This window comes from Megascapheus bottae, chromosome 21 (genome assembly GCF_031878675.1).
Source record: "Megascapheus bottae isolate mThoBot1 chromosome 21, mThoBot2.hap1, whole genome shotgun sequence".
NCBI classification, from domain to species: Eukaryota; Metazoa; Chordata; class Mammalia; order Rodentia; family Geomyidae; genus Megascapheus; species Megascapheus bottae.
Window position 1 is genome coordinate 24,530,363 of NC_143529.1, and position 24,931 is coordinate 24,555,293.

The 24,931-nt window shown below is 45.6% G+C and overlaps 1 protein-coding gene across 1 annotated transcript in view; it reads left to right on the forward strand.

The window, feature by feature from the left end:
- The window catches only part of Ttll4 (tubulin tyrosine ligase like 4), a 33,610-nt gene extending 21,334 nt beyond the window's left edge, over window positions 1–12,276 (forward strand). Inside the window, exons 8-19 of the mRNA XM_090354829.1 lie at window positions 1,186–1,377; window positions 1,464–1,546; window positions 1,950–2,078; window positions 2,455–2,577; window positions 2,848–2,946; window positions 3,978–4,112; window positions 4,864–5,019; window positions 7,487–7,589; window positions 9,071–9,281; window positions 9,413–9,483; window positions 10,791–10,873; window positions 11,760–12,276. Of these exons, the coding sequence (XP_090210955.1) occupies window positions 1,186–1,377; window positions 1,464–1,546; window positions 1,950–2,078; window positions 2,455–2,577; window positions 2,848–2,946; window positions 3,978–4,112; window positions 4,864–5,019; window positions 7,487–7,589; window positions 9,071–9,281; window positions 9,413–9,483; window positions 10,791–10,873; window positions 11,760–11,910 (1,536 nt within the window). The 3' untranslated portion in view covers window positions 11,911–12,276. The remainder of the gene's footprint in view (window positions 1–1,185; window positions 1,378–1,463; window positions 1,547–1,949; window positions 2,079–2,454; window positions 2,578–2,847; window positions 2,947–3,977; window positions 4,113–4,863; window positions 5,020–7,486; window positions 7,590–9,070; window positions 9,282–9,412; window positions 9,484–10,790; window positions 10,874–11,759) is intronic.
- The last annotated feature ends 12,655 nt before the right edge of the window (window positions 12,277–24,931 follow it).

A 24,931-nucleotide genomic window follows, 5' to 3' on the forward strand; every position in this document is an offset into this window, starting at 1 on the left:
TTTTTTCTATGTATGTGGTACTGAGGAATCAAACCTGGGTCGTCATGCATGCTAGGCAAGCACTCTACCACTAGGCCAAACTCCCGGACCTCAGTGACAATTTTTTTTTTTTTTTGCCAGTCCTGGGCTTGAGCTCAGGGCCTGAACACTGTCCTTGGACTTTCTCAAGGCTAGAGCTCTACCACTTGAGCCTCAGCACCACTTCCGGCTTTTTTCTATATATGTGGTACTGAGGAATCGAACCCGGGTCTTCATGCATGCTAGGCAAGCACTTTAACCACTAGGCCAAACTCCCGGCCCCTCAGTGACAATTTTTGAGAGGCATTGTTTGCCACTAATTATGCTTCCCTTAGGTCCACTGCTTATTGCCTCTGTTCCCCCACGCTCTTTATAAGTGTGTGTAGAAGCCGGTCGCTGGTGGCTCACACTTGTTATTCCAAACTACTCAGGAAGCTGAGATTTGAGGATTGGGGTTCAAAGCAAGCCTGGGTACTAACGTCCGTGAGACTCTAATCTCCAATTAAGCACCAGAAAACTGGTAGTGGTGCTGTGGCTCAAGTGGTAGGGCCATAGCCTTGAGCTGAAGAGCTCAGGGACAGCATGCAGGCCCAGAGTTCAAGTTCCATAACAACAGAAGAAAGTATGTCTAGAGAACACGTCAAGTCTCCTTTTGGAACAAATAGGTCTCCTTTTCCAGATTTACTTTCTTAGAAAAAGACTTAACAGCTTTTTCTTTTTCTTTTTCTTTTTCTTTTTTTTTTTTTTTGCCAGTTATGGGATATGAACTTAGGGCCTGAGCACTGTCCTTGGACTTTTCTCAAGGCTAGAGCTTAGCCACTTGAGCTACAGCACCACTTCCAGCTTTTTTCTATGTATGTGGTACCAAGGAATCAAACCCAGGAGTTCGTGCATGCTAGGCAAGCACTCTACCATTAGGCCAAACTCCCAGCCCTTAACAGCTTTTTTCTTTGTACTGAAGGTGACTGTCATGTCAGTCTTAATCACTGTTGATGTGTTTTGCTTGTGTTTTAATCATAAGTGAGGGCTCATCAATTGGGAGATGTAAGGACCCTTAGGCAATGGCAGTAAGCCAGAAGAGAAGCTTGATCTTAAGCTAAGGGCATTGGGATGGTATAGTGAAGCCTGGTATCTTCCTCACCTCTGCCCTCTTTATCCCTTCCGTAGCTAAACCACTTCCCAGGCTCCTTCCAGATTGGGAGAAAGGACCGGCTGTGGCGGAACCTGTCTCGCATGCAGGGCCGATTTGGCAAGAAGGAGTTCAGTTTCTTCCCCCAGTCTTTCATCCTGCCCCAGGATGCCAAGCTCCTGCGTAAAGTCTGGGAGAGTAGCAGCCGCCAAAAGTGGATTGTGAAGCCAGTGAGTGGGTCGCTATGGGCTGTAACCAGTGGTTTGTGAGTATTGAACCTGAAACAAATCTCCTTTCCTTTGTTCTTGACTTCTAGCCAGCATCAGCTCGAGGCATTGGCATCCAGGTCATTCACAAGTGGAGTCAGCTCCCCAAACGCAGGCCTCTCCTGGTACAGAGGTACATTGCTCTCCATCTTCACACCCCTTTGGCCTCCACATTCCTTGTTTATGTCATCTATCCCAAGACTTTCCTACAAATGTTTTTTTCTTGACATCTTGTTTAGGGTCTTTATCTTTGTCATGGTTCAGTTACCTACTGAGCCTCATCTCATCTGGTTGTTGTGATGCTGGCTTTAATTATTTTTTTTTTTTTGGCCAGTCCTGGGCTTAAGCTCAGGGCCTGAGCACTGTCCTTGGACTTTCTCAAGGCTAGAGCTCTACCACTTGAGCCTCAGCACCTCTTCCGGCTTTTTTCTATGTGTGTGGTACCGAGGAATCGAACCCGGGTCTTCATGCATGCTAGGCAAGCTCTTTAACCACTAGGCCAAACTCCCGGCCCTGCTGGCTTTAATTCTACACAGGTATCTGCACAAACCCTACCTCATCAGCGGCAGCAAGTTTGATCTGCGGATCTATGTTTACGTCACTTCCTATGATCCTCTGAGGATTTACCTCTTTTCAGATGGACTTGTCCGTTTTGCCAGTTGCAAGTAAGTATGTGATAGTAAGGTGGTGCCACTGACAGTTTGTGGGGTTTATTTCCTTCAGAGGGAGGGAAACTAGAGGACACCATAGAGAAAGACAAATATTTTAGTGGGTTTTGTTAGCCAAGCCAGGGAGAAGTGAGAGGGAATTAGAGAATGGTTTTGCCAAATCTGAGGAGGATCTTCCTAAGAGCCTAAGTTGAGATAAAGAAGAATGTAGCTGTGGTTTCTAGAACCTTACCAACAGGTGCACTTGTTAGGCATTTGGGGATCTGAAAAGGTGTGTGCACCTATCCTTTACCTCCTTAGGATTTAGGGAAAGTATTCTCCATTTACTTCTTACTATCTTATGCCTTACCTCTGCCATTCTTCTCACTTGCAGGTATTCTCCTTCCATGAAGAGCCTCGGCAACAAGTTTATGCACCTGACCAACTATAGTGTCAATAAAAAGAATGCCGAGTACCAGGCCAATGCTGATGAAACAGCCTGCCAGGGCCACAAATGGTACTGAAGGCAGAATGTCTCAGTCAAGTACAGGCCTAAAGGAGTGCAGGGCTCTGGAGGCAGGGGGGTTTCAGGGTAGCAGAGGGTTAAGTAATAACTGGAGATTGCAGAAGCACTAATCGATCCAGAATTGTTTGTATCCAAAATCAATCTCTATTCCTAATGTCAAAGCAAAAGATATAGTTAGGTGTCTTATTCCTTGTTCTTTCCTTTTGGTTACTAACATTTCTAGAACATAACCTGTAATACTTTCTCTGCCTTCCCCTGCAGGGCATTGAAGGCTTTGTGGAGCTACCTAAACCAGAAGGGAGTCAATAGCGATGCCATCTGGGAGAAGATAAAAGACGTTGTTATCAAAACCATTATCTCGTGAGTCTCACTGCCACACTGAGTGTGGGGCTGCCTCTGGACCCCCCTCTTTTCTCAGCCTCATACTGATGTACTGTAGGCTTTGAAGACTATTTTTTTGTTTGTTTGTTTTGAAGCTGAGGAATTTTTGTTTTATTCCTACATTCATTCATTGGTGGGTACTGGTGGTTAAACTCAGGGCTTATGCTTGCTAGGCAGACTCTACCACTTGAACTATGCCTCTACCACTTTTGCTGTAGTTATTTTAAAGATAAGGTCTTGGGTGTGTAGGGGGCAGTGGTCCAGCCTGGACAGAAGTCCTCCTGTTGATGCTTCCTGCATACCTGGGGTGACAGGCACTTGCCACTATACCCAGTTTTTTATTTAGATGGGGGTCTCACCTGCGTTCTGCCTGGGTAGACCTCAAGCTGTGGTCCTCCAGATTTCTACTTAGTAGCTGGGGATTACAGACAAGAGCCACCATGCCTCGCTGAAGTTCAGTTTTGATGCTAAGAAACAGGAAAGAATAGATAAATGTTAAATTCTACTTGCTTACCAAACTTTACCCCAGAGACTGGCTCGGATCAGACACATCTCATAACAGCCCCATTCAAGAAAAGGCTGCTTCTGCTTGCCTAACTCGAAGCCAGTCCAATGGCAGGGCAGCTGTGGTTGGAGACCTCTAAGAGGTGCTGGGATGAATATATATTCTCTCTCCCCTTCCCCCTCCCCCCTCCTTCCCTCCTTCTCTCTTTCTCTCCCTCCCTCTTTCCCTCTCTCCCTCTCCTTTTTTTTTTTTTTTTGGTTGGTCATGGGGTTTGACCTGGGCTTGGGCACTGTCCCTGGGCTCTTCAGATCAAGGCTAGTGTTGTATTACTTGCCACAGTGCCACTTCTGGGTTTTGGGGTTAATTGGAGATGAGAGTCTCACTGACTTTCGAGCCTAGGCTGGCTTTTAACTGCAGTCCTCAGATCTCAGCCTCCTGAGTATCTAGTTTTACAGGTGTGAGCCAACCGGGGTGCCCAGTTGAATATTCTTTATTTCCTGACCAGGTCAGAGCCCTATGTAACTAACCTGCTCAAGATGTATGTGCGCCGGCCCTATAGCTGCCATGAACTCTTTGGTTTTGACATCATGCTTGACGAGAACCTTAAACCCTGGGTCCTGGAAGTCAACATTTCCCCAAGGTAGGTGGTGTTTTGGTATACTCAAGTAGTTCCTTTCTGTGTTCTTGGAACCCCATTCCTGTTGATTTTGGGAACACCTTTTCTTTCAAAAGAACGAGTCTCCAAGAAGCATTGTACCCATACCTGATTTAAGGAACTGTAACTCTTGTTAATTATTTTGTTAGAGTAAAAAAAAAATACTTTTTATACCATCACCAGTATAGTACAAATAAGAATTTGTGTCTCTCTATCTGTATTTGTTCATGTACTCAATCTTTGCCATTATTTTAAAATCCTAGCTACTCAGGCTGAGATCTGAGGATCACGGTTCAAAGCCAGCTGAGGCACAAAAGAACCTGAGACTCTTATCTCCAATTAACTTCTAGAAAACAGGAAGTTGGGCTTGGCTCTAGAAAACAAGAACTGGGATAGGGTGGTGAAGAACTCAGGGACAATGCCCAGGCCCAGGGGTAGGACAGTAGCCTTAAGCTGAAGAGTGCAGGAACAGTGCCCAGGCCGAGTTCAGACCCCATGACCCACCAAAAAAAAAGTACCTATTTCAGGTTGATCACCAAAACTTGCTTTCCCCTGGCAATTCAAGGTCACAGGCAGATTTGCTAGTCTAAATAAAGTTATTTGTTGTCTTCGAGACAAAGACTATCATATTTGAGCCCCATTTGTCATAAGAAGCTGGGGAGTAATGGGGATTTGGATGTAGACCAGAAATCATTTAGAGTGCTACTTTGACCCTGCTTTGCATCCTTTCCTAAAGCCTCCACTCCAATTCTCCACTGGATATCAGCATCAAGGGCCAGATGATTCGTGACCTTCTGAACTTGGCAGGCTTTGTTCTACCCAATTCAGAGGATTTCATTTCCGGCTCCGTCAGCTCTGGCAGCTTCTGCAGTTCCAGCAGCTCCAGTACCAGGTCAGCTTCCAGGGTTCCCTGAGGTTTGGCTGACGACATTAAACAGTTGCCTGTTGGGATTCTGGGAGGGAGTGGATTCTGGATCCTCTCTCCTGTTTTTCTTCCTTGCTGCTCAAGGTGTCTATTCTTGGTCCACATACCACTGCTATATCAATATCCCTAAAAGTAAGTTTGATGATTATTTATTTATTTTTTTGCCAGTCCCGGGGCTTGAACTCAGGACCTGAGCACTGTCCTTGAACTTTCTCAAGGCCTAGTGCTTTACCACTTAAGCCACAGCACCACTTCAGGGTTTTTCTATATACGTGGTACCAAGGAATTGAACCCAGGTCTTTGTGCATGCTAGGCAAGCACTTTACCACTAGGCCAAACTCCTAGCCCTTGATTATTTTTGCTTCCCTATTTAGGACTTTTCATCAAGTCAAATTTAAATTCCTTCTAGACATTGAAGGCTCAGCCTTCTTTTCTTGGGTTCATCTCTCCCTACTCCTCGTCCTAGCTCCTGTGTCCTGGCAGATCCTTCAGGACCAGTTAATTTAATCTCTTCATTGTTTCTTGATGTTCACTCATACTGTTCTATCCTCTACTCATAGTTTCCTTCATTTTGAAAATGCCTCTTACCTAGACTTCTTATACATCAATACCTACTTCTAGACAATATCTTTAAGAAGTCAGTTCAGCCAGGTGCAGTGGCTCACACGTGTAATCCTAGCTACTCAGGAGGCTGAGGTCTGAGGATCAAGGTTCAAAGCCCAGGCCCAGAGTTCAAGCCCCACAACAGACACCCCCCCCCCCAAAAAAAAAGTTCAATGTGGGTGTTTTTTTCTTCCATATCCCAAAAGTACTTGGGACAACTCTTTTTTTTTTCTGCCAATCCTTGCATACTTTTTGCTCAAGGCTAGCACTCTGCCACTTGAGCCACAGCACTACTTCAACTTTTTCTGTATATGTGGTTCTGGGGAATCAAACTCAGGGCTATGAGCATGCTACCACTAGGCTATGCTCTCTGCACCTTGGAACAACTCTTTTTTTTTTTTTTTTTTTCTTTTTTTTGTTGGTCTTGGGGCTTGAACTGTGGGCAGGGGCACTGTCCCTGAACTCTTCAGCTCAAGGCTACTGCCCTACCTCTGGGGAATGGGCATTGTCCCTGAGTTCTTCAGCTCAAGGCTACGGGCCTACCCCTTGAGCCACATTGCCACTACCAATTTTCTGGGTTTTCTGGTAGTTAATTGGAGATAAGTGTCTCACAGTCTTTAGTGCCTAGGCTGGCTTTAACCCGAGATCCTCAGATCTCAGCCTCCTGAGTAGCTAGGATTACAGGCATGAGCCACCTCACCTGGCTAAATATAAAGGCTGGAGATTTGTTTTGTTTTGTTGTCTTTCATGGGTCTCTGGGCCTAGGCACACTGTCTCTGAGCTCTTCAACTCAAGGTTGGAGCTCTACCACCCAAGCCACAGCACCACTTCCAGCCTTTTCTGTGTATGTGGTACCAGGGAATCAAACCCAGGGCTGGGCTTTGTGCAGGCCAGATGAACACTCTATCACTAGGCCATAATCCCAGCCCTGGAACAACTCTTAAAGTGAGGAATATAATAATTAGGAAGTACCTGTGACTCTGACCTCAGCTTGATTAAATAGTCCCTTAATTTCAGAGCTCCTGCCAAGGTGGCTTTGTCAGTGGACTTAGGAAAAGACAAAATAAAGAGCTGGCTCACCGGATGGTGGTGAGTTCTACAAGAGTCTTGAAGACCCAGGTTGACAGGACTGGGCTCCTTGGTCCCAGGCTTCCTCTAGCTTGGGTAAGAAAATAACTATAATCTATCCCCCAACAACCTTATAGAGTTAATTAGTATTGCAGTGTATAGATGAGGAACAGAAGATCCTGAGGATAGAGTAACACACCCACGGTCATTTGGCAAGAGGTGATAGAGTGGAATTAAAAATCCTAATATGACTGGTAACAAAACTTGCTTTCTCTTTCTACGTCTTTTAGAGTGTATTTTCCTCTATCTTACAGTTAGTGGTCATTTGACTTATTCCACCTGCCACACCAGGGAGGGGCCGGAAGGCTGCTTTTTAGTCATCTTTGTATCGCTCAACTGTGACCTAGTAATCATAGTAGTAACATGATGCCAGAGGTTAAGCCCAAGATCACCCAGCCAATAGGACAGAGCTCAAGGGTATAGTAAATGGTCCCTAAATTATTAAGCTAAATGGAAGTACCCAGTGTTGAGTCTTACTCCACAGTCAGTCTCTGCCAACTTCAGCAGAGGGTGTCTTGCACTCTTATAGCCCTTTTATGGCACTCAAATACAGTGTATTTTAATATGACCCCTTTGAGTGACAAATGACTCTTGGATATCTTTCTTTTCAGAAGGATCTTCCTGGGCTGGATCCTCTCTTCATATTTCTGCAAGTTATAAAGCTGCTGACCCTGTCTTTGTTCTTTGTCTACCCCTTGCTTAGTCTGCCCAGCTCTACCAGAGACAAATGTCGAATGAGTCCAGAGCATTACATGGCACAGAAGTTGAAGAAAGCCTATTATTTGACTCAGAAAATTCCTGACCAGGTAGGATGATCTTCTCCCTGGTGCCAATAAAGTTTGGTTGGTCAGAGGTCCCCTGAGCAGCCTGCTTTCCCTCTCTTCTAGCACAAGATTTCTTAGCTGAGATCCAGATGCCCATTATGAGGCGATGGCATATGATGGATGGTCTTTATCATGTCACCAAGAGCCACTGCTCCTAGCACAATGCTCTACGCTCCCTTCTTTTTCCTTTTTGGTGGTATTGGCTTTTGAGCTTAGGGCCTTGTGCTCATTAGACAAGCACCTACCACTAGAGCCATGGCCCCAGATCTTTGTTTGCTTTATTTATTTGTTTATTTTTGGTCAGTCCTGGGGCTTGAACTCAGAGCCTGGGCTCTTTCCCTAAGCTTTTTTTTTTTTTTCCTCCAAGCTCTATTACTTTGAGCCACAGCTCTGCTTAGTTTTCTGGTGCTTAATTGGAGATAAGAGTCTCGAGAGCTGTCTTTAAACCAAGATCCTAGCCCAGGCACATGGTTCAAAGCCAGTCCAGGCACTACAGAACCTAAAGACTGAGAGTCTCTTATCTCTAGTTAATCACTAGAAAAATTGGAAGTGGGGCTTTGGCTCAGGGGTAGGGTGGTAGCCTTGAAGAGCTCAGGGACAGTGCCCAAGAATTCAAGCACCATGATCCTCCCTTCCCCCCTGCAAAAAAAAAAAAAAAAAAAAAAAGAGAGATCCTCAGATCTTAGCCTCCTGTGTAGCTAGGATTATTGGGGTGAGCCCACCAGCTCCTGGCTCCGTTTGGTGATGTTGGGTTTTTTTGTTGTTGTTGTTGTTTTTTTTTTGTTTTTTTTGTTTTTGCCAGTCCTGGACTTGGGCTCAGGGCCTGAGCACTGTCCTTGGGATTTCTCAAGACTAGAGCTCTATCACTTGAGCCTCAGCACCACTTCTGGCATTTTTTGTGTAAGTAGTACCCAGGAATTGAACCCTGGTCTTCATGCATGCTAAGCAAGCACTTACCACTAGGCCAAACTCCTGGTGTTTTTGAGATAAGGTCTCCGTAACTTTTTCTGCTCAGGCTAGTCTCATACTGTAATCTTCTCTTCTCTACCTCCCAAACATCTGGAATTATCCTAGCATTCTCGACTGTACTGGCCCATTCTTGACAGGGAACTTCCAACCTTTACCCTAAGGTTTCTTTCCCTGAAGGGTACAGTAAGATCCCCAAAAGGCTTGACTATCCCTGAGAAGATATGGGAGCTGACTATGGGAGTGGCGGTTGCTAGACTCTGATCTCAGCTTGATTTAACAGTCCCTTAATTTCAGAGCTCCTGCCAAGGTGTCTTTGTCCAAGAGCTAAGTTCAGTGGACTTAGGAAAAGACAGAATAAAGAGCTGGCCCACCAGATGGTGGTGGGTTCTATAAGAGTCTTGGAGACCCAGGTTGACAGGACTGGTCTCCCTGGCCCCAGGCTTCCTCTAGCTTAATTTTTGGCATATCTTCTTCTCTTGTTCTTTGGCCCATAGGATTTCTATGCATCTGTGCTGGATATCCTGACGCCAGATGATGTTCGGATTTTGGTTGAGATGGAGGATGAGTTTTCTCGCCGTGGTCAATTTGAAAGAATTTTTCCTACTCGAATCTCCTCTCGCTATCTCCGCTTTTTTGAGCAACCACGTTATTTCAACATTCTTACCACCCAGTGGGAACAGAAGTACCATGGCAACAAACTTAAAGGTGATGTGCTCTCCCTGCACAGAGAGGCCATGTTTAGTGACAGGATTAAATCCTGTTAGACCAAGAATGGGACTGTCTGGAAGGAAAATGGGCTGATTCTTCCCTATTAACCCCTGTTCATCTTGTCTTAGGAGTAGACCTACTTCGGAATTGGTGCTACAAAGGATTCCATAATGGGATAGTATCTGATTCTACTCCATTGGTGAGTAATGCCAATGCAAGAAATGACACCTTCTCAGGTTCCTTTTGCCTTAAAAACACATTGTAGTTAGCTTGTAGACCTATATCCTGACTGTGACTCTTTACTTTTTCTTCTTGAGGAAATTATTGCTTTAAGGATTGTTTCTGTGTCCACCCCCCCTTTTTTTTTTGGCCAGTCCTGGAGCTTGAACTCAGGGCCTGGCACTGTCCCTGAGCTGCTTTTGCTCAAGACTAATGCTCAACAACTTGAGCCACAGTGCCACTTCTGGCTTTTTCTGTTTATGGGAAATCAAGCCCAGGTTTTCATGTATACTAGGCACGTACTCTGCCACTAATCCACATTTCCAGCCCTCTTTCCTTCTCTCTCTCTCTCTCTCTCTCTCTCTCTCTCTCTCTCTCTCTCTCTCTCTCTCTCTCTCTCTCTCTCTCTCTCCCCCCCTCTCTCCCCCCCTCTCTCCCCCCCCTCTCTCCCCCCTCTCTCTCCCCCCCTCTCTCCCCCCCTCTCTCCCCCCCCCTCTCTCCCCCCTCTCTCCCCCCTCTCTCTCCCCCCTCTCTCTTCCCCCTCTCTCTCTTCCCTCTCTCTCCCCCCTCTCTCTCTCCCCTCTCTCTCTCCCTCTCTCTCTCCTCTCTCTCTCTCCTCTCTCTCCTCTCTCTCCTCTCTTGTGAATCTTGAATTCTGGGCCTAGGCACTGTCCCAGAGCTCTTCAACTCAAGGCTAGTGCTCTACCCCTTGAACCACAGAGCCACTTTTGGTTTTCTGGTGGTTGATTGGGAGATAAAAGTCTCACAAACTTTTGTTCCCAGGCTAGCTTTTATCCTCAGACCTCAGCCTCCTGAGTCTCTAGGATTACAGGCATGAGCCACTGGCACTGGGCTTTTTTTTTTTTTTTAAAGGATTAGAAAGTGCAGTGCGGTCCTTTTTGTGTGATTTAGGAGAGAACCAAGTCTTTTTTTCCCCCACATGAGCCCATGTTTTATGGACGAGGCACGGGAGAAATCCATTTAGGGGGTACAACTGGAAATTGAGATCAAGACCATGAATACTGGGCCTGGGGTGTAATCTAGTGGTAGAGTGCTTGCCTAGCATGCACAAAGCCCTGGATTTGATTCCTTGGTAATCACATACAGAGAAAAAGCTAGAAGTGGTGCTGTGGTTCAAGTGGTAGAGCGCTAGCCTTAAAAGCTCAAAGACACTGCCCAGTTCCTAAGTTCAAGCTTCAGGACTGGCAAAAAAAAAAAAAAGGGTAAACAGTATTGCCTGACCTATACCTGGCTCTTTACCTCATTGATTGCTTCTTTTGTTTTTAGTGGTCTCTGCCAACACTTGTGACTATCTCAGATAGTGACAGGATGCTCAATGCCTTTAGTAAACCAGAACCTGGCTCACCGGGGTAAGTGTTCTTTTATAAGGAAAGGACTTTGGGAGTTTTCTTTCTTTCTACCTTCCCAAAAGAGAGGAAGACACACACACACACACACACACACACACACACTCTCTCTCTCTCTCTCTCTCTCTCTCTCTCTCTCTCTCTCTCTCTCTCTCTCTCTCTCTCTCTCTCTCTCTCTCACACTTGAAAAGCCACTTTCAAAAACCTTGAGACTGCTGCGTACCGGTGGATCACTCCTGTAATCCTAGCTACTCAGGAAGCTGAGATCTGAGGATCACAGTTCAAAGCCAGCCAGGCACTAAAATCTGTGAGACTCTTATCTCCAGTTAATCACCAGAAAACGAAGTGTGCTGTGACTCAGGTGGCAGAGCGCTAGCCTTGAGCTGAAGAGCTCAGGGACAATGCACAAGGCCAGACTGGCAGGAGAGGTTATGACATGTGCTGACCAGTGGCAGTATTCTCCCACATCGCATTGGTAGGAGTATGAGAATCTGTAGTCACAATATTACTCTTCTTTTGAGCTCTTGCAATGCCCAGCTAAGCTGAGCAGGAAAGGGCCACCTTCAACCATTTCCATTTGCTATAGGAAGTCACTAGGCCTCCTATTCTCATAACATTCACACTTGAACTAAGCTCTCAGGCTCTCATGTAAATAAAACATTTAAGGTTATTAATATTTCCATATACTTGTGCTCTTTTGCATCATAATGTGGTGACTACTTACCTTGCTCGGCCTCTGAAGGAAAATTAAAGGATAGACACAGTTGCCCAGAGTATCAGATATTTATTTCCCTTTAGATAGCATAGCTCTTCTGAAGGAAATCTGCAGCCCTCCACAGGGATCCACATGGAAGCCCAAGACTGAAGTTGGCTTTTCCCTTTCCCACAGGGAGCCCACTTCCTCAAAGGACAGTGAGGACACCAGCAAAAAGTCCAGCCTTTCCACCCATATCAAGTACTCTGGGCGGACCTCAAGACTTTCTGATTCCTCCACTTGCCAGTCATCTGTTGACTCCCTCCTGACTGTGAGCCCATCATGACTGGCCGCCTCCGCATGCCCTGCCCAGGAGCAACGGCGTCAGCTACCTCAGGGGATCTGGCCTGCTGACCAGCCTGAGCCCTACCCCTCCACTTTGCCCTTCATCAGAGTATATTTTGAGTGGTTTTATTGTAGCGATGGGTATCTGGAGGGCTGGGGGAGTGGTGGTGATGGGGAGAAGGTGAGGAAGATTCACCCTCTGTCACCTGCCTGCCTGGCTGGCACCTTATATCTCAGTAGAGAAGCTAGTGAAGCCAGGCAGCCTTATAAAGCAGGGTTTGGTTTATACTTTCAGAGAGCCATGTGTGATTTTGTTTTAGGCTTTGGGGCACTGGTTATAGCTCAAGAAGAGAACACATGCTGAGTATGTTTGTCTCTTTTTCTGTAATTGAGGGAATTCCTCTGAGATTTCTTATTTCCTCAGGTCCTGAGTCATAGCCCTCCCCTTCCCATGGTGCTCAGGGGCCACCTTCAGAAATCTTCATGCTTTCTAGCAAGCTTGGTCTGGTGGCTTATCAGCTGGGTTTTAGGACGATTAACTATTATAGAATGGGCTCTTAGTCAGATCTCTGACTAAAATCACTCAACTGAATCTACCTCCCTCTCCAGACTCAGTAAACAGCGAGTGCTGAGTAAACGTTGACTGAGTGAACTGTGCACACAGAAATCTCCAAGGACAGCACACTAACCTGAGTCTCTGCCTCTGTCCCCATGGGAATGTGGAGCCTAGGGTGGGAGAGTTTAGGTCAGAAAGGTTATTTTCACTTGAACTATGGTCCTCCCTTTCCCAGCGCTCCTGGGTACTCTCCTAGTCCCTGCAGACTCCTTAGTTTTTCTAGCAGCAAGGCAATATAAGAAACTTTTGGCCCATGTCTTTTATATGTGATGTTTTTCCCTTTGTACAACTGGCCAGAAGCTTGACCTACTCAGTTTCATGCTTGTCTTTAGCTGTTCTCATTCCTCTTTTGTGATTCCTGGAATCCTGGGGAATGGGGTGGAGTCCTGGAATGATCACTAGAGGTCTGCTTAGGTTCTAGACCATGAAGAAGGTGCATGGTGGCCAGTCCTAAGGCCAGGTTGATAACTGTAAAGAAAGCTTGCTGGCCAAGCCCTGGATACCACCTGATGCTCGAATTCTTTCTGACTTCAAAGTCAAGCCACCATAGGAGATCATTGGCAGTCCTGGAAAAATCTGATATCTTTAAAATTAACTTCTTTTCCTTTTGAATGCAGTATTCTAGTACAGATGTGATGAGAGAAATAAACAGTTTTTCTAAGAGAAAACTAGCCCCTGCGTAGCTGGTTTTCTCGTGCAAGTCTTAGATATGGGTCCAGTGGAACTGGTTTACTCCTTGGAAAATAAGTTCTTTGGCTGGCCCTCAGTGAGTCTCCATACCTTGAGCACAGGCAGTTTTTATCTAATAATAGAAAGAGCCCAGTATGGCAACATGAGGGAGGGAGGAATCTAGGGAATGAGGAAAGAAAACAGAGCTTTTAAAATAGTTTCCAATGAGTTTATACATTGTTTTATTTTCTGAGACAGAGTCTTACTGTAGAGCCATTGACCCTTCTGCCTCCAGAGCACTGGAATTACAGGCATGTGTCTCCATGCCCAGCTAGACTATACTTTTAAGTTATCACATTTGAGGTATCTGAAAAGTTTGCGATGTTGGTGAGAGGAGTAGAGAGGCTTAAGTCTCACATTTAGCTTTCACTCAAGAGAAAATGAAATCTTGGACCCTAGACATTCCAAGCATATACACTTTGGCATTGACTAACCACAATATATAACATTTGGTTAAGTAATGACATTCTTTCTTCAAAGTCTAAGTTTGGGACTGTAGTTGAATAAATATTTGTCAGAAGATGTAATTTGTTTTCACAAGTTGATAATTTACCCCAGTCTCTGTTTGGAGGAAGGGAGGTGAATGAGAGCTCCTGAAACCAGGAATGAGATGCAGAGTAAGGACTTGAGAAGAGGGACAAAATAATGGTCACTGCCTTTCAGGTCCACTTGGGATTGATTAGAAACCAAATTCTTTAGAGAGAATGCTAACAAAAAGTATGGCAGTACATTGGGATAGTGCTGTGGGTTTCAGGCTGATCTTGGAAATCCTATTTCTGCCACTTGTGACAGTGGCTGTCATCTAACATTTATAGTCTCCTTGTGATATTCATATACCTACCCTGCAGGGTTGTATAAATCTATGCTAAACCTAAAAATACTCAGAACATGGTCCTTCCTTCTCATTTTCCTATCTGTACCCTGTTCTTGTCAGAATGGTCCTTAAAAGAAGCAGAGCAGTTAGAGATACTTTATTTTATTCATTTATTCATTTATTTATTTATTTTGCCAGTTCTGGGCTTGAGCTCAGGGCCTGAGCACTGTCCTTGGACTTTCTCAAGGCTAGAGCTCTACCATTTGAGCCTCAGCACCACTTCCGGCTTTTTTCTATATGTGGTACCGAGGAATCGAACCCGGGTCTTCATGCATGCTAGGCAAGCACTTTAACCACTAGGCCAAACTCCTGGCCCCTAGAGATACTTTAGAAGCAAAGTGGCCAGCACAGCGTTTAGATGCCTCATCTGGTGCACAAAGACGTGTAACCTTCATTTTCCTTTTACATTATCACTCTTGTGGGGAGTTATGTCTTTGATTAAATACTTAGAGAATGCAAAATTTTCTGGGGAGAGAAGCACATTAAACATTGGAAATATGAATGTGAACTGATGATTTAAATATCCTGAGGGAAGTTTTGGTTGGAAAGGATGACAGAAGAACAGCTGGTGCCTAGAGAGGAGAGAAGCAAGGTGCAGAAGATGCAGATCATGACTGGAACAGGAGCTAGAGGATAATGCTGTTGTACCTAGGTACAGTTGATACTATAAATACTTCTCCTCGTAGCAGATTGTTTGCTGAGACTTTCTTCCTACTGTTACCAGAGATGAATGGCAGGTTCTTGGTCTTGCTGAAGAAAGAATTCTGAAGCAGACACATGAAGTTTTAACAGAGCAGGATTTACTGAAACAAACAAAAATGAAATTCATAATAGCAAAGCAAATAATGCCCTCAAAGAAATTTAAGGTGGCTAGGAATGTGGCTTAGTAGTAGAGTGCTTGCCTAGCATGCATGAAACCGTGCATTCGATTCCTCAGTACCATATAGACAGAAAAGTACAGAAGTGGTGCTGTGGCTCAAGTGATAAGAGAGCTAGCCTGGAGTAACAGAAGCTCAGGGACAGTGCTCAGGCCCTGAATTCAAGCCCCAGAACTGGGGAAAAAAATTGGGGGAGAGCAGAGGCTGTCTGAACAATTGAGTGTACAAAACTCCCACATTTTGGCATTTTTAATGGATGAAATTTAATTATGGTAAGGATATGTACATAATTCCGGAGGTTTCTGAGAAGTAGGTTAATTCCAAGACCTGGGAGATGGGAATGATTCATCTAGTAAGGTGCCCTCAAAGTGAAGATGGGGATCTTAGGGAGGTACATACGTGAAACCACAACTATAATGAGATGTAGATTACACCTCTGACTTTTAAGATCAGAAAAGCCATTGTTGGCCACTATACCAAGAAATATCCTCAGCTATAACTCCGGGACTATGGTGTAGCAGGATATTTGGTAAAATATATGTAATATGGTATTCTTTGGTTCCTTTTGATAAATTGCTTCCTTCTTCCTGCCTATCCCATCTCACTTAACACTGTAGCCTAAGAACACTATCCAACACTGGCCAGGGCCAATGAGGGAGACTGATCATCTGGGTCCATGAGACCCTTCCACGTCCTTCAGTAGAAGCATTACCAGATGAGGCTCTTGTCTGGATCTTTGCTCCAGATCCCTGTGTCCCAAACAAAAAGTTAGCAAGACAAAGAGAGCACTGAAGTCTTAAGTTTATTGAAGGAAAGTATGCTCCACAGTAGTGCAAGAGTTAGCTATGTGGAAGCAATGGTAACATCCCTCTGCCTTTGGAGGGATGCTCGGGAAGGGCTGGTGGGATATTGGGTGGAACCAAGACCACCCTTTGGCATGGATTTTGATAGATTGACAGGCTTAGAACAAATGGGTGTTTACACATACCAGATTTGTTGGCATTCGCTGGAATCAATGTATGCATGCTCTTAGTGGGGATTGGGCAGTCTTGAACCAGGATCCTGGGACTCATGGGCCAAAGTTCATTGTAGGGTTAACATCTTTGTCCCCACTGATACATGAACATGGGGTAAGGGTTCTGCTTTGCTGAACAAGCTGGCCACAGGAATTTTTTTTTGTCTTGTCAGTTGTAGGACTTGAACCCTGAGCCTTGGCACTGTTCCTGAGCTCTTCAGCTCAAGGCTAATGCTCTACCACTTGAGCCACAGCACCATTTCTGCTTCCAGTTTTCTGATGATTAATCGGAGATAAGAGTCTCACAGACCTTTGTGCCTGGGCTGGCTTTGCATGAATTCTGATCCTCAGATTTCAGCCTAAGTAGCTAGGATTATTAGCATTAGCCACAGTCACCTGCCCTATAGGAATTTTATTAGCACCTTTTGTTGGTCTTAGGTCCTTTGTTGGGGGTCTTGGCTTTCCTCAGGCAAAGGCAGATCTACAGGTGGATGTAGGGAGTGGCCCTGACATCCTGGACTTTGTACTAATCTATCTCAGAATTAATTACAAAGATAAAGTGAGGGCTTGGGAGTGTGGTCTAATGGTAGGGCCCCTGGCTGGCACTGATAGCAGGGCCTGCTTTAATGAGTCAAAGGCCTATTGTTGCTCCTCTTGCAATTTAGGGGAGTATCTCTTCCAGCTGTAGTTGACTATTTCAGCAAATTCTGGAATCCAGCAGTGACATTATCCCCCCCCCACACACACACAGGAATTCACAGACTTTTTTTTTTTTGGACAGGGTTTGTTGTCCCTCTTTCAACTCATGACCCAGATAAGTAGCCTGGGATACACAAAGTTGTACTTTCTTAGCTGATACCTTGTTGCTCAATGCTGAAGCTCTTTGAGCAAGTCCCAAATGGCTTCTTACCTCCTTGCTGAGGCTGCCAGGAACAGGAGGTCATCAACATATGGCAAGAGAGTTACTTGGGGATGGTCACTGTGAAAGGTTGCCAGGTCTTGACTCAGGGCTTCGTCAGAGTTGGAGAGTTCTTAAGACCTTGTGGAAGCCTTGTCCAGGATATCTGGCCCTCAGGTTCTGTCCATTTGAATGTGGAGATGTGCTAGCTGCCTTTTGCTAAGGGCAGACATCACGCAGGTTTCAGTCTCCTGGAAGGTGATCATGGCATGCAGCTTTTGAGGCAAGTCTCCACCCAGTGTGGGGTATGAGCAGTCAGGAGTGACAAAAGGGAGGGAGTCATTGTATGCTGCCCTACTAGTCGTGACAGTTGTCCACAGGTATGAGTTTACCTTACCTGTTGCTCCCCAAATTTTTGTTTTTAGTTTTGATATCTGTCCATCTGGTTCCTTTAAAATTGAATCCATTGTGCCACTATCAAAAATTCAACTTCCTTCCTCCCTACCTTCAGTTTTACTGTGGGCTCTGAGGGCAGACTAGAGCCCTGACTTCCTCAGTTCTCAAGGTTGAGGACTGTTGCATTCCTTTCCCCGTTTGTTTTTGCATTCTCCCAGCAGAGAGCACACTGATCTCTCACTCAAGGGCCTCTCAGCCCTGTCTACACTGCCTATTGCTGGCTTCCCTTGGGGCCCCTGTGGCTCCCGACCTGTTGCCTGAAGTGCTGCTACCACTATCCTGGTAATCCTTTTGTCTCAAGTCTTGGTCACCTGTTCCCTTTCCTCTTCTTTTTGCTTCTCTCTCCTCTCAATTCACAAACACCTTCTAAGCAACTTCCACAAACTCTGAGAGTGCTTTCCTTTCAAATCCTAATTTCTGCAGATTGTGCCTTATGTTGGGGGCAGACTGGACTACAAAGGTATCTTCCTGTTGTCAGGTGCTTCTGAGTCCAAGGAGGTATACCTGTAATATGCCTTTAAGAGAGAAACAAGAAAAAAGGTGGGACACTCATCTGATCTTTGATAAACCTCATTTACCTTTGCCATATTGACAGGAATAAGGGCAGCTGCACAGAGACCAGTCAGCAGAGCCTGGCGGTACCTAGCAACTGCTTCCTCACCTTGACCGGTGGTATAGTCCCATCCTGGACAGGTGAAGGGAATTTTTTTTCCCTAGTGAGCCAGATCCTTGGTCACCAGCCCATGCAAACCCAAGGCAGTCTCCAGGACCCTGACAGATCCAATCCCACTCCTTGGAGATGAAGAGGATCTGTAAAAGCTGCAGACAGTCATCCCAAGTGAGTCAATGAGTAAAGAAATAGGCTCAAAGAGTTTAATGAGGTTTTTCCAGAAACAGGAGGGGGCACATCATCCTCGAGGTTCTTGTGCTCCTGAAGGACTGGGGGATCTGATTCAGGTGACTGGGCTTCCCAGAGGTCATCCTATGAACTGCATAAAGAAGGGGCAGATTGGAGCTGAGAGTGTAGAGTGTTTGCCTAGCATGCATGAAGCCCTGGGTTCAATTCCTTGGTACCATATACACAGAAAAAGCCGGAAGTAGCATTGTGACTCAAGTGGCAGAGCATTACCTTGAGCAAAAAATGTCCAGGGACAGTGCCCAGGCCCTGAGCTCAAGCTCCAGGACTGGCAAAAAAAAGAAAAAAAAAAAAAAAGCAAATTAAAAGAACCCTCGGACGGCCAGTTTGCATTGAACTCCAGCCATTTAAGTCACAGGGAGTCCAGAGATGGCTCATGAGCACTGGTTTTATTCTTGAAATCAAAAATGTGCAAGCAAGGCCGGGAGTTTGGCCTAGTGGTTAAAGTGCGTGCCTAGCATGCATGAATACCCGGGTTCGATTCCTCGGTACCACATACATAGAAAAAAGCCGGAAGTGGTGCTGAGGCTCAAATGGTAGAGCTCTAGCCTTGAGAAAGTCCAAGGACAGTGCTCAGGCCCTGAGCTCAAGCCCAGGACTGGCAAAAAAAAAAAAAAATGTGCAAGCAACTGAGGCATGGTGGTTCATGTCTGTAATTCTAGCTACTCAGGAGGCTGAGATCTGAGGATCCCGATTCAAAGCCAGCCCAGACACTAAAGGCCATGAGATTCTTATCTCCAATTAACCACTAGAAAACCAGAAGTGGTGCTGTGGCTCAAGGGGTAGGGCAATAGCCTTGAGCTGAAGAGCTCAGGGACAGTGTCCATGCCCAGAGTTCAAGCCCCACGACCGACGACCGCCCCCCGCCCCCCCCCAAAAAAATGTTCAAGCATTAATTCCAGGGGGGTAGGAGCCGATTGGCCCATCTCATCCTGTGGCTCATCTGGTCTTGTTGGTAGTGGAAACAATTTCTCACACAGAGACAAGAAACGATTGACCACACAGACAAAACCAAAGGTGGAACTTGAAGCCACTGAGGCCTTTCAGATGGGGTGACATCTTGCCACCACCAGGTTGTACAGTTGTGTCTAGCTCACCCACTAACTCACACCCTATGCACACTGACCTATTTTAGTCAGTACCCAAACCAGATGGGGTGACCTCTCACCATCACCCAAGGTCAGGGTATACAGCCTCATCCAACTCACCATCCTGTTTCAACCAGTACCCAGAACACAAAATGCTCACCACTGTTTCAACTGGTGCCAACCTGTCTCATTGGGAACACAAGATACTCCACCAGTCTTGTTTCAACTGGTGCAAAAAATGCTCACCAGTTTCAACCAGTCCATAGGACAGAGCACCCTCACCTCTGGAGGATTTTCAGACAGACTCTTAACATTGATCAGGGGAGGTATCCAGTTGGGAATGTATCCAGGGCTGCAAGAAATTTCCCTTAATGGCCACCTCCTTCAAAAGGTTGGCATTAGGCTGGAGTTTGACCTACTGATAAGTGCTTGCCTAGCATGCATGAAGACCTGGATTCGATTCCTAGGTACCACATACAGAGAAAAAGAGCTGGCAGTGTGGTGTTGGCTCAAGTGGTAGAACTCTAGCCTTGAGAAAACACAAGGACAGTGCTCAGGCCCTGAGTTCAGTCACCAGGTCTAGCAAAGAAAAAAAAGGTCAGCACTTCGATACCCACCCATACTGGGCCTCCCAAGATCAAGGCTTAAGGCTGGGATTTTGGATGAACCCCCAGTGTTATATCCTAGCCACTCAGGTGGGATTTGAACTTACCACAACAAAGTCACTGGCAGCCAGTGAACCAAAGCAGGAGTCATTTAATAGCTGTGTAGAGACTGTTCTCCATCACTGAAGCCCGAGCTTCGGTGGTGCTGAGCTTTTAAACACCAGACAGGTGATCATAACTACACGCAGGTGGTCATCACTGTGTGACGTCACTTTATGCCCAGTCAGCCACAAGGATGAAACCACACACGGGTGGTCAGAGCAGGTTAACCATTTTTACAAAAACAAAAACTGAATTTGGCAGCTAAGCTTGAGAGGTTATTACAATGTCTTCCTAGAACGTGAGGATCTTTGCTTCTTTCTTCATCTGTGTATATTGGAGTAGTAGTGGTGACTGATCCTCAGTAGAGATTGCCAGAGCCAAGGTTATGGTTATCAACTGCAATAGCTTTTGCAGGCAAGGAGGCTTTCCCACCTCGAGTGGAGAACAGATCTGCAAAGTCTTGACTATCAAAATGAAGTATTTGACTACTAAACCAAACTCCTCCAATGCAGTCACAGGAAAATACCCCAGTCTTAAATAACAAATTAGAAAATATAGGGCTGGGAGTTTGGCCTAGTGGTAGAGTGCTTGCCTAGCATGCACAAAGACCTGGGTTCAATTCCTCCGTACCACATACATAGAAAAAAGCTGGAAGTGGTGCTGTGGCTCAAGTGGTAGAGCTCTAGCCTTGAGAAAACCCTAGGACAGTGCTCAGGCCCTGAGTTCAGTCACCAGGTCTGGCAGTAAAAAACAAAACAAACAAAAAAAACAGCCAATGAGGGGCTGGGAGTTTGGCCTAGTGGTTAAAGTGCTTGCCTAGCATGCATGAAGACCCGGGTTCGATTCCTCGGTACCACATACATAGAAAAAAGCCAGAAATGGTGCTGAGGCTCAAGTCCAAGGACAGTGCTCAGGCCCTGAGCTCAAGCCCAGGACTGGCAAAAAAAAAAAAAAAAAAAAAAAAAACAGCCAATGAAACTAAAGAGATGTCCTAACAGCTAAATGAACTCAAACAGTAACAAGTGAGCTCAGAGAATTAAGCCAGCTGAATGAAATAAAGAGGACAATATGATAGAACAATGAAGATATAGCAGTCTTGAAAAAAAAATTAGCAAGCTGAAATCTTGGAAATGAAGTGCTCAGTAGTCCAAATTAAAAGACCCAAACTGGGGCCAGGAACTTGGCCTAGTGCTTGCCTAGCAAGCACGAAGACCTGGGTTCGATTCCTTGGTACCACATATATAGAAAAAGCTGGAAGTGGTGCTGAGGCTCAAGTGGTAGAGTTCTAGCCTTGAGAAAGTCCAAGGATAGTGCTCAGGCCCTGAGCTCAAGCCCAGGACTGGCAAAAAAAAAAAAAATTAAAGACCTAAACTGGAAGCCTAGCTAATTGAACAAAACAAGTTGAAAATAAAATATCAAGGACTGAAAATAACTGGTAGAAGAATTAGATCAATCAAAGACACTGAAAACAATAAGAAAATACAAATGGAGCCAAGTACTGGTGGCTCATTCCTGTACTCCTAGCTACTTATAAGGCTGAGATCTAAGGATCGAGGTTTGAAGCCAGGCTAGGCAGGAAACTGTGATCTCCAGTAAACCACCAAATAGCCAGAAGTAGAGCTGTGGTTCAAATGTTGGAGTGTTAGCTTTGAGCAAAAACCCCTTAGGAGCAGTGCCCGGGCCCTGAGTTCAAGCCCTAGGACCTGAACAAAAGAAAGGAAGAGAGAGGGAGAAAGAAGGAGGGGCCAAGAACATGGCCTAGTGGTAGAGTGCTTGCCTCACATGCACGAAGCCCTGGGTTCAATTCTTTGGTACCACATAAACAGAAAAGCCAGGAGTGGTGCTGTGGCTCATAGTGGTAGAGCATTAGCCTTGAGAAAGTCCAAGGGCAGTGCTCAGGCTCTGATTTCAAGCCCCTGGACTGGCAAGACGGAAGGAAGGAAGGAAGGAAGGAGGGAGGGAAGGAAGGAAGGAGGAGAGAGAAAAAAAGGAAGGAAATACAAATGGAATTTATAAGACCTCAGGGATACTACCTCTCTGTTTAACTTCCTATGCCTTTGTGCTGCTGGTTAACTTCCTTCTTCCCATCACTGCTATTTCTTTTTTATTTTACCAGCTCAGCTAAATGTAGGTAAGACCATTCAAAAAAAGCAAGGTCTTGCCAAGTGCCTGCCTTAAGCCTCTAATTCTAGCCACTCAGGAAGACAGCTGGGAAAGGAAAAGTCTGAGACTCATCTCCAACTAAGCACCAGAAAACCAGGAAGTGGAGGTATGGTTTCAGAAGTAGTGTGCTAGTCTTTAAAAAATAGCAGTGAGCTGAGTGCAACTAAGGGACAGGGCCCAGGCTCTAAATTCAAACCCTAGTGTGCACACACACACACACACACACACACGTGTATGTACAATGCACAGGCAAAGGTTTCATTGGGAACTAAAGTTGCAGTTCAGCAGCAGAAAGGAAGCTCTAGGGGTGTCTCCCCGCTGATCACTGTTAGAGAGAGGAAAAAACTGGCCAGATTCGATTACTACAGGCTAAGGAGGGACTTTGCTGCGGGTGTGGAGGTTTGTGTTAGGAGATGGGCTCAAGAATGGGGTTTTATGGGGTCTAGCAGGGACGCAGAGGTTAAGGCAAAAGCCACTCGGTTAAGGAAAGTGGGAGCTTCTCTGGTTGGCCCAGTGTAATGTTTACAGCCAGGTTTAGATAGATTGCCCTGCTGGAGTCATGCAGTCTGCATTTACAGCCTGCCTGGTATCTGTAGGTACCTAGGAAGACTGGATGAGTCAGTCCTTCATATTCCATCTTTAGATACCTAGGAAGAATGGGCTGAGGCGAGAGACAAGTCCTTTACTCGCAAAGTGAGTTGAACAGCCATAAAGGGAGAAAGATGGATCACAGGAAGTCCCTCATGCAGGTAAAGGCACAGTGCCTGGGACTAATCAGGTCTTCTTCTGGAAGACCATGGGAGGAATCACTCCCCCTCTGACCTGGCTGAAAATGGCTGCTTGGGTGGTAGGAGGCTGATGCAAGCTGGATACCAGCCTGAGGATCGTCTGGCCGCCTGGCTGGCAGTTCTTTGCTGCAGGCAGCTGGGCCATTGAGGAATTGGGGAGAGCTCAGCAGTTGTCAATTTAGGAATGAAGTTGTCAGGGAAATAAGTCTCACTAGCTGAACCACTGCAGCACATTGGAAGGAAAAATAACATTCAGAAGGAAGGTTATATCTGAAGTTTATCCGCAACTATGGTGAACAATGCTCTGGGGAGTGGTGCATCCCTTTTACTTAATTTAGAAGAAGAAAATACAGAGAAGCAGTGTTGCAATGGGTAATGGCCAAACTCCCCAGGAAAGAGTGGGAGCTAAGAAACTGCTCTCTGCTAGGCTGGCACTTTTTCTTTCCTTTTTTATAAAATGTATACCAGTCCTGGGACTTGAACCTCTGAGTTTCTATCTCTCGCTTGACTTTTTTCACTTAGAGCTGGAGCCGTAGTACTTAAGCCATACCTTTGCTTTTGAGGTTTTGCTGGTTACATGGAGATGGGTCTCATGAACTTTCTTGCCTGAGCTGGCTTCAGATTATAATCCTCAGATCTCAGCCTCCTGAGTAGGTAGGATTACAGAGTAAGCCATCAGCACAGGTTAGGCAGGCACTTTAAATGGCACATTCCTATTCTTCAGGGTAAAGGGAGAACTATCACTTCTTTAAATATCTGTTAAGGCGCCTTCAAAGGTTTTTTTTGTTTGTTTGTTTGTTTTGTGGGTCATGGGGCTTGAACTTGGCCTGGACGCTGTCCCTGAGCTCTACAGCTCAAGGCTACTGCTCAAGCCAAGCCCCACTTCCCATTTTCTAGAGGCTAATTGGAGATAAAAGTCTCAGGTCCTTTTGTGCCTGGGCTGGCTTTGAACCTTGATCCTCAGATCTCAGCCTCCCAAGTAGCTAGGATTGCAGGTGTGAGCTCCCCGCTATGACTTAAAATTTTTAAACCCCTAATTTTTCTTCTTTCAATGTTGTCAGTACTTTATTCTTTTCAGCTCTTCAATTTCTTAAAAATATTTCTGAGCTGAGTGCGGTGGCTCATGTCTGTAATCCTAGCTACTCAGGAGGAACCTTGATCTGAGGATTAAGGTTCAAAGCCAGCTGGGCACAAAAGAGGAGACTCTTATCTCCATTAACCTCTAGAAAATGAGAAGTGGGGCTTGGCTCAAGGGTAGGGCGGTAGCCTTGAGCTAAAGAGCTCAGAGACAGTGCCTAGGTGCTGCGATCTGGATTTGCATTCTCTGTACCACATACATACAAAAAGCTGGAAGTGGTGCTGAGGTTAAAGTGGTAGAGCTCTAGCCTTGAGAAAGCCCAAGGACAGTGCTGCTCAGGCCCTAAGTTCAAGCCCCAGGTCTGGCAAAAAAAATGTATATATATACACACACACAAATATATATATATATATATATATATATATATATGCACACATCTGCCAGGCATGTTGTCACACTCTATGGTCCCAGTGTTGAGGAGACTGAGGCAAGAGTCCAGACCAGCCTGGGCTAGGAAGTGAAACTATTTCAAAAACATCATCCTCCATCACCACCCACCACCACCATAACAAGAATATGGTCACAAAAATAACTTACTAAATCTGATCAGAGCCCTGCAGTTTAAAGCTTCCTAAATCGGGAGCTGGGAGTTTGTCCTAGTGGTAGAGTGTTTGCCTAGCATGCATAAAGACCCAGGTTTGATTCCTCGGTACCACATACACCTAGAAAAAAGTCAGAAGTGGTGCTGTGGCTCAAGTGGTAGAGCTCTAGCCTTGAGAAGGCCCAAGGACAGTGCTCAGAACTGGTTTAAAAAAA